The following is a 9325-nucleotide window of genomic DNA, read 5'->3' on the forward strand; positions in this document are numbered from 1 at the left end:
GGGCCCCCCTCCCCCCACCCCTGCTCCCCAGGAGTCCCTAGCGGCCCACGCTGATGTTACAGGTCTTGCAGCTGGGGTCTTTCTTGGCGTCAGCAGTGGACAGGCTCATGAGCTGGTGCCCACTGATTTCGCCCAGCGTGCCCAGGGACAGGTCGACTGGCTCGGTGTAGATGAGCTCCAGGATGAGGTCCTGGGCGTGGCGGAAGACCAGCTCCCCGTCCTCCACGCTGCAGGTCAGAAACTTATTGCAGGCAATGTCCAGGAGGGGCAGGCGGTCACGGCAGAAGCGGTCCCCCAGGGAGCCCTTGGGGGCCAGCACCAGGATGGCGTAGTGGTAGGCCGTGTACATACAGTAGAAGTCTGCGAAGTAGAGGTTGGTGCTGGGGTTGAAGAGGCGCTGGGCGGGGATCTGGAAGCGCCAGCGGCCGTAGGGGGAGTCCTGCGGGGGCTGGCCCGTGTTGAACTCCGTGTTGCAGCTGAAGAACACCCCGTGGAGCATGCCGCTGGTCGGGGAGCCGTGGCTGCCGCTGCTGTCCTTCACGTAGGGCCGCAGCATGTTGCCGCAGTGGTTCCTACCCAGAGGAAGAGGAAAAGAGCCGCCCTGAGCCGAGCTGCACGCCCGGTGGAGCCCGGCGGCCGCTCGGTTCCCGGCTCTCCCACGCGCCGCCGCCTCCACCCGTCACAAATAGCACATTCCCGTGCCCGCAAGAGTGAGGAGAGCCCTGCAGAGGGGCTGAGGCAGCCCACTCCTTCGTGGAGGAGAGATCTGAGCACCGCGCCCGCCCGCCACTCCCCTGCGCAAATCCCTTTGACAGGGCCCTGCATGAAAATCAAGGCCACCGAGCTGGTCTTTCAGGCTCCACCCCACCCACCTCTGGCCACACCTGCACCCGCAGCTCCTGACACCCTTCCCGCCTGGCTCCCTGGAGCTCTGCGCTTCCCACCTTCCCCGCCAGGCCCAGCAAGTGCCTCATCTCCCTTCGGCCCTTCGGCAAAGCTCCCCTTTCCTCTGACAAACCTTCCCAGAGCACCAGGCACCTGCACTCAGCGAAAGGCCTGCCCCACCCGCAGGACACGGAATCTCTCCCAGCAAAAGCACCTGCTGGCTACGCTCAGTGTGTCTGAGCCACCAGAGATGCTGAGAAGCTCGGCCTTGAGGATGGAGGCTGTGCCTTTAGTCCTCCTATGCTGGCATGTGTTCTATCTGGTAGGAGAGCCAAGTACCCCAGCTGTGACCTCACAGCCTCTCTCTCTAACACAAACACCAAGACCCTTTCTGCCCTGAACTGGGTGAGTGTCACTTCTGGGACCCAGGAAGAGAGGGAATGCCATCACCAGGCCCTGCTGGGGGAAGAAGGGGCAGCCCCGGGGTCCAGGCCCATCCAGGCCTCGTCCTGCCTGTCCTCTGTGATACTCACTTGCTGGTCCCTGTGCCTCAGCTTCCCCATCTGTTGGGCTGGGGAAATTGGATCAGATCTCAATTTATTTTTCTTTCTTTTTGGGTCACACCTGGTGATGCACAGAGGTGACTCCTGGCTCTGCACTCAGTAATTGCTCCTGGCAGTGCTCAGGGAACCATAGGGGATGCTGAGAATCGAACCCAGGTCGGCTGCATGCAAGGCAAATGCCCTACCTTCTGTGCCATCGCTCCAGCCCCAAGATCTCTAATTTTTAGAGCCAGTTTGTTTTGCTTTGTTTGGGGGACACACCCAGCTGGGCTCAGGGACCACTCCTGGGAGGGCTCAGGGGATCAAATGGGCTGCCGGGGATCGTACTATGTTTGACCTCATTTTCGAACAGTTTTGGAATATAGGCACCACCCCCCGCCACACACACACACACACACACACACACACACACACACACTCCACCACCCTCACTTTTATTTTTCCTCAGGGAGATGATGCATAGCTGGGAGATAGGTAAATACAACAGAAGGCGTTCTGGTTGGATGGCACACACGGGTGGGACTCAGTGGGCCCCACCCAAATCCATCCTCTGATTTCCTGGCAAGTTGCCACCCTAAGGGGTTCCCCTGAAGCCTCCCTGGCACTGTAAATTTGAAAACCAGGGCCTTCACCACCTGCCTGGAGCCCCACGGGCCTGAATGGCAAAGATCGTGTCCCTTCTGGGCCAGGACTCAGGGAAGTTGTCCCAAACTCAGGCCCTTGTCCCCCACCTCCACCCCCACCCCCTAGGCCACTCTGTGCCCAGGGAGTCTCATCCTGTGCCCTCTCCTTGCCCGGAGCCTGATTCCCAGCAGCCATACCCCAGCGCCCGGAGTCAGCCTGCATTCCAAAGGAGGGCATCAAGCAATGCATGGTGCAGAGAGGATCTGTGGGGGGCGGGGCCAGCGCAGCCGTACCTGGCATGCTGGAAGTACTCCTTGTGGTGGTTGCGGTAGAAGACGGAGAAGCGGAGCATGCGCCCGGCGATCTGCTCTGCCTTCTCCTGCAGCTGCGCCAGGTGCTCCTTGGCGTAATCTGCAAGAGTCCTGGGTGGTGAGCCGAGGGCCGGGCAGCCAACGGGGCATCACAGCCTCCGCCGCCCCCATCCACACTTTCCCACCCACCCGTCTCAGTCCTCAGGTCCCAGGAGCCAGCTGGCGTGCTCCGAGCAGGAGGAGTTGGCACAGCTGTTCTCTGCGGCGCTGGGGTCAATGTGGGGGTGGGACTGCCCAGTCAGTCATGGCGGGACCTCCCACCCCCACCCCAGGCTGCTGAGGAGACCTAGACCTCGCCCACAGCCCGCAATGACTGCTTCCAGCCCCGGATCAGTTTGCAGGCTGGACTCTGTGCCTTGAATGGGCCTAAGCAGCGCCTTTGCACAAATTAGCAAAGGACTCCCTTCCTTATTGACGATGGCTCCCTGGCCAGTAGGCAAGATTAGAGCGACCCCCAACTCCCCAGGTTTTGGGGGTCAACCCATGGGCTTTTCCACAAGACGTAACCCCTCCAGAGAATAGGGTTTTGCCACAAAGGCAAAACACTGGCCCCCAAAATGGAGGCGGGACACAGACTCAGGCAGTGGACTGAGCAGAGGCGAAGGATGTTCCTGTCCCCTTCTTTGTGACAAAGAACATCCGCAGCAGCCTTGCTGTGGACACCAAAAGCATCTAAGAGAGTAGGTCCTGGGTCATGGGTGACCAAGTTATACACAAGCTGGCTGGCTCTTCGTGCTGGAATGTGCAAGCCAAGTTCTGCTAAGAGAGCCTGCAGGACCGGGAAGAGGGGTCATTTTCCAAGTGGACATTGACAGAGGGTCCATAAACAAAAAAATGGGATCGGAGGAAATGTGGGATATTACTCAACTGGAAAAGAAAGGAAGTTTGCAGCCACCACAGCACAGGAGGAGCTGAGGCTGAATGAGACGGCCCAGCCGCGGGAGGACAAATCCACCTGCGCTATCCAACGGACAGAGAATGGGGGCTTGGGGGTGGTAGGTGGGAGGGGGGAAGGAGGAGTGTTCTTGAATAAAACTTTAGCTCCGGAAGACTGAAAAGCTCCGGGAATGAGAGGAAGCTGGGAGGAGTAGAGGGCCCAACAGGATGGGGGTGAGAGCACAGACCCCTGTGGGTGAGTGTGGGGTGAAGACAGACCAGGGGAGACTGCCCACCCCAGAGCTATCTCCAACACCCCGGACTGGACGGCGAAGAAGACAGATAGCTCCAAGGGTTTGGAGTGCAGCGAGGCCAAAGTTCAATTCCAAGCATTGCAACACCCCCAAGTCCCATCCCCAAATGAAACATTCTGGAGACTGATTGCATAAGAATGTAAATTTGGGGCTGGAGTGATAGCACAGCGGGGAGGGCATTTGCTTTGCCCGCAGCCACCTGGGTTCGGGTTCGATTCCCAGCATTCCATAGGGTCCCCTGAGCACCGCCAGGAGTAATTCCTGAGTGCAAAGCCAGGAGTAGCCCCCGTGCATGGCCGGGTTTAACCCCCCCCAAAAAAAAACCCCAAAAATCAAGAATACAAATTTGCATGGCGCTATCTGCACACATAAAAATGGTTAAAATGGTGAATTTTATATTCCATGCCTTGACTACGGTTCACACATGTTATTCTACTCCTTTATAGAGGCGGGATTGTCAACTGGCCGTCTCATTCAGATGGCCAGTGGTGCCATCTGCCCCCTGCTGCAGAGGCCAAGCTGTCGGGGGAGGGGGGGCGTGGGGGGGCGGGCTAGGTCTGCCGCTCGGTGTCTCCCCTCTGCCTAGGCCTGCTGTGTGGCTGAGGGCAGGTGTCCCCAGATGGCGCCCTCTTGTGGGCCCCTTCTAAGCCACTCCGCGTGCCCCAGGGCCTCACCCCCAGTGCAGAACTCCACGGTCTCGCTCCAGCCGGACACCAGGTACTCCCCATCGCTCTGCTTGACAGCCGTCTGCACTGCCACACTATACTCCGTGCGGGGGCTCAGGAACCAGTGTCCTCGCACGGTCATGGGCAGGGGCACAGCTTTGGCCACAAGCTTGGTGGGAACATCCTGAGCAATGGGATGCAGAGAGAGAGAGAGAGAGAGAGAGAGCCCGGGGGTCAGACAAAGTGTCCAAGTCCCCAGTCATGCCTTCACCCCCGATGTCCTACTCCCTACGTGGGCCCTCTTCCTCCAAAGGTGGCCGTGGCTCCTGGTCCTGTCCAGAAGCCAGCAGTGGGCATCGGGAAGGTCTGAGGGACACTCCCCTGGTCCCAGCCCTTGTACTCCCCGCTGCCCATCCTCTTGGAAACGAGGGAGGAAAAGGCCACGGGGTGGAGGGTCACGGAGCTGCGAGACCTTCGTTTTTTCAGGGAGCCTCTGCGAGCTGTTGCGCACGGCAGTGCGGTTTCCTAGGCAACAGCAAATGCTGAGAAGCCAGGGAGGAAGGGAAAACATGCCTTATTCAGGGTTGGGGGGGGGGAGAGGCTCAGGGGGTGGTGTTGAACATTCACGTCACCGTGGCAACTGGCCTGCCAAAAGACACCCAGATCGGGAGAGCCAGTTCCAAAGAGAGAGAGGGTGAGTAACCCGCATGAGGCAGCTGGGAGCGGGCTCCTTCCCACCTCACTCTCCCCCTTCTTCTGCCAGCTGGAGACAGGGGAGCCTTCCTCCCACCCACCCCCAGGCTGGCGTTAGCCCGGGGAAGGACACCCTGGCCGGGCCTGGAGGAGGCACCTCTGGGTCCCTCCTGAGCTCCACGACAGTGACAGGTGGAGAGGAATAGGGGCTCGACAGGGGTCCCTGAGCACCCAGCCAAGATTCCTATTACCCACGCAGCCATCCACCCAGCGGGGTTCTGAGTTGGAGACTTCGTGGGCCCCCGGAGTCGATGTCCTCAGGTGTGCCTGGCGCCCCCAGGCTGGGTTTCCCCAGCCCATCTGATGCCAATACGGTGTTTGCTACATGCGGGCCCTGAGCCAAGCACCACACAAATACTACCTCCCGCGCATGTGTGGCTGGCACACACGGGGTGCCCTTTTCCCAGCAAGAGGGCTGTGGCGGGGGGTAGGGAAGGGGACTCCCCAATCTCCATCTCCCCACAGACTCTCCCCTGCCTCCTCCTGCACTGAGCCACGGGAGCAGCCCGGGGGCCCTCGCCTCACCCGGTGCTTGAACTTGTTGGAGTTCTTATTCTCCTTCTTGTTGAGGTCAATGAAGTAGTGGGTGACCCGCTCCAGGTCGGTGTTCTCCATGGACCAGGAGATGCGGAAGGAGTCACAGGTGATGTTGGTGACCTCGATGCTGTGGGGCGTGGACAGCAGCTCCATGCTCCCCTCTGAGGTGGGTCCTGTCGGGACTGAGAGGAAAGGCAGAATTGCTACCGACCTTCTCACTCTGGAACTTTCTGGCCTCACGTGCTTTGAAAGGTAGAAGTTTCAGGATCCCTGGATTGCTCCAGCTTTATCAAACTTGATGGGGAAGAGGGCCCAGGAGGGTGGGACCAGAGGTGGGGTGACTGCCCTCGGGGGCTCTCGCCCATCTTGGAGGGGTCGGCAGAGCAGACGGCACCTGACAGGTGGTAGACCCAGTGGGAATGCTGCAAACGTGGGGTGGGACAGATTTGCAGCAGATGGAGCCGAGGAGGGGGGCCCTAAGCCAGCAGGCGTGAAAAGAGAAAGTGGTGGGGGAGAGAGAATGGTACGAGGCGTGGGAGAGGCAGGAAGCACCCAGCGGGGGCTGCATGGAAGGGTTGGGGCGGCAGAGGGCGGTGGCCGAGGGCCCCAGGCCTCCTTTCTCTCTGGGAGAGACTCAGCGAGGGGGTGCCTGCTCGGAGTTCAGGGTGCACATGCCCCGGATAGGGGCCAAGGCGGCCAGGGCCATGGTCGGATTCAAGCTCTCCTTCGCTCCGTAACGTGTCGACTCTGATCTTCAGCAGAAGCTCCATGGCTTCACTCTTACATAATTAGTTTGACTGTTGGCATCTAGTGCAGGCTGACTGTGCTAATAATTTCACAAACATCTTGTGTAAATCTTACGACAGGACGGTCCTATTATAATTCCCATTTTCCAGATGAAGTGGCTGAGATTAGGGGTACTGAGGCAACAGAGCCAGAATGGACTCAGCTCTTTCTGCTCTGGAGGCCAAGCTCTTTCTCATGACGCTTATATTTCCTACCCTTGCACACGCGAGTGTGTGCACGTGGAATGTGCATATGGAGAGTGCACATGTGCGTGCATGTGTGTGCATGTATGCATGTGGAAGGTGCATGTGGAATGTGCATGTGTGTGTCTGGAATATGCATGTGCATGTGTGTGCATGTGGAATGTGCATGTGGAAAGTGCACATGTGTGTGCATGTATGCATGTGGAATGTGCATGTGCGTATATGGAATATGCATGTGGAATATGCATATGTGCGTGCATGTGGAATGTGTGCATGGTGTGTGTGCATGTGGAACATGCACTTGCGTGTGTGTGCCTGTGAAATGTGTGTCTGTGTGTGCGCACCTGAGTGTGTGCCGCAGACTTGCTACCACCCCCTACTTTCCCTCTCGCCCCTTCTCTCACTCCTCTGCGTCCACCCCTGGCTGTGCTTCAGCTAGGAAGGAGCCTCAATACCTCACTTTGGAGCTCAGACTAGGAAGAGGGCTAGGAAGAGCTGACACTTTGGCTGCCTGAGCGCTGGGGTGGGACAGAGCCTGCCCCGGGGTGGCGGGGGGGCTGGAAGGGAGTGAGGCTGGGCATTTGCTCCATCCCAATTCTCCTGCACTCCCTCCCCTGGCTGAGCTCCCCACGCACCCCTCTCCCAAGATGCCTGCTCTCTTCTCTGTTCTTCCCCCTGCCCAGGAGCTAAGGGTGAGGGTACCTTGCGCTTCCAAAGCAGGTACTGCTATTTATAGCTTCCAAGAAAACCCAGCCCACACTTTCCTGTCAATTATGCCAGCTCTAGAGCCTGGCACCTCTCAATTAACCCGTGGGTGGCAGGCAGAGGGCAAAGGAGAGAGGTGAGGGTCTTACCTATCCCACTGTGTCCTTTACGCTGTGGCTGTTCCCCCAGAGACGTGTGCCTTCTTGCTGGGAAGTTAGCCAGATGCTCGCGGCTTTGTGCGGAGGGAAGTGTGCTACCGGGGAGACCCCAAAATAAAAGAGAATGGAACTGGACGTCTGGAAAGGCGGGTCGGATAATAAACCCCTTTGATGTGATTCTGAGGGACAGAATCACTGTCCCCACCCCGAGTACAGCGTTCCCCATGAAGACACGCGTGGGCCCCTACGGGCACACCCTCGGGCCATGCACACCAACACACACACATGCTCCCCCCACCCCAGACGGTATCTGAGTTTCTGAGTTTCTGTGCCCCTCTGCTGCCACTAGGATGGGCACCTGGGCACACCTCTGAGGCAGCTCCCTTGGCTGGCTGGTTCTCCCAGACCAGCTCTGCCTTTTCTCTCTGCCCCTCAAAGAGCTGCGCCCCCACACTCGCCAGGGAAAGCGGCCGCAGTTGGCAGTGAAGCTGAGGTTTCCACGGCAGGGTGCCTCGGGAGGGGTGGGGTGGAAAGGGCAGGGTGCGGCAACACCTGAGGAACACCCATGCTCTGTGCGAATCCACCCGAGACAGGCATCCGCACACCCACACACAGGCAGGCAGGCAGGCACACGCATGTGCATGTACACACATGCACCCCAGCGTGCCCACCCGCAGCAACCCACACGGGGGCCGCACACAGCCCCCGCTGCCCTCCACACTCGGGCGGCTTCTGCCACCTGCCACGTTCTAAGAATGTTCCAGTTTCCCCCTCCCCAAGCTCTCCCCGCCACACGGACCCACACACGTTCCATGCACAGGCTCCCGCACGCACAGGGGCTCGCACACACCTTCCCACAGCCTTATTTGGAGAAAAAGGGGCAGCCACGGGCACGGTGTGCCTCCTACCACATCCACAGCACACATGCAGTGCGCCAGCCCGCTTGGACACACGTGTCCATCGGCACATATGTTAGCCTCCGCTCTTGTTCATGCACTCTTTTGCTCATGTCTTCTCCACGCATGCCCTGGGAAAACCCGCTGGCGCTGGCCAGGGTACCAGCCCCTGAAACCCCGCCGCCCCACATGCCAACAGGTCTGCACACCCACGCAGGGCTGCCCTGGCAGGGACCCCACCCACACTCTCCGTCCCCGGCCCCTTCTGCTCCCGGGAGGCACCTCCACACAGAGAAACCCTCTGGGCGCACGCTCACCCCCCCCCCACACAACATGGGGGAAGGTGGGCACCCCATAAATAGAATGCCTGGCAGAGCTCCCGCCAGAGCCTGGCCACTCAGAAAAGTGACCCTCTGCACACACACATGTCCTCCCATGATGTACAAGGAACACATGTTCTGACACGGCACCCAGGGAAGCACTCGCCACGCACGCAGAGCGACCTACGCAGGAGAGGCGCCTTCCTGGCTATGCGCACATGTGAGGCACACGCTAGACCCGGGGCCCCTGCCCCCCCCCAGGGAAAAGCCCCTTGCAGCCACGGGGAGGGCATCCCCCCCTCCCGTTCTGTCCCTGTTGGCATTATTGACTGCAGCAGAATGGTCACGGGGTGACTAACCACGGTGCCCGGGGGACTCGACCCAGCTGTTAATCCCTTTGCCAAAGGCCTGGGGGAGAGGGGACAAGGTCGCCGTCCTGGCTGAGCCATGTCCAGGTGGACACTGCAGGCACCGTCAGGGCCCTGGCGACCCAACTCCCAGCCCCTGACCACTCAATCTCCCCCTGCCCCGTCCTTCCCCCACTAAGCCCCATGCAGGACCGACAGCGGGATGCTCTGGGGAGTGAGGACGCTCACCTGGGTCCAGCGGCTCTGCAGCGGGAGACGAGCGAGCAAAGAAGAGCGAGGGAGAGACAGACGTCTGCGCGGA

General features: G+C 59.8%; 1 protein-coding gene across 1 annotated transcript; it reads right to left on the reverse strand.

Annotated features, from left to right (window-relative positions):
* Positions 1-9325, reverse strand: PHYHIP (phytanoyl-CoA 2-hydroxylase interacting protein). Its single transcript, XM_056119036.1, has 5 exons — positions 9253-9325; positions 5577-5770; positions 4308-4482; positions 2366-2483; positions 1-572 (listed from the first exon to the last, which is right to left on the reverse strand). Exons 2-5 carry the CDS (start codon positions 5739-5741, stop codon positions 38-40), a joined length of 993 nt encoding a protein of 330 aa, XP_055975011.1. The 5' UTR covers positions 5742-5770; positions 9253-9325; the 3' UTR covers positions 1-37.

Source organism: Sorex fumeus, unplaced genomic scaffold (genome assembly GCF_029834395.1).
Source record: "Sorex fumeus unplaced genomic scaffold, SorFum_2.1 ptg000039l, whole genome shotgun sequence".
In the NCBI taxonomy this organism is placed as follows: domain Eukaryota; kingdom Metazoa; phylum Chordata; class Mammalia; order Eulipotyphla; family Soricidae; genus Sorex; species Sorex fumeus.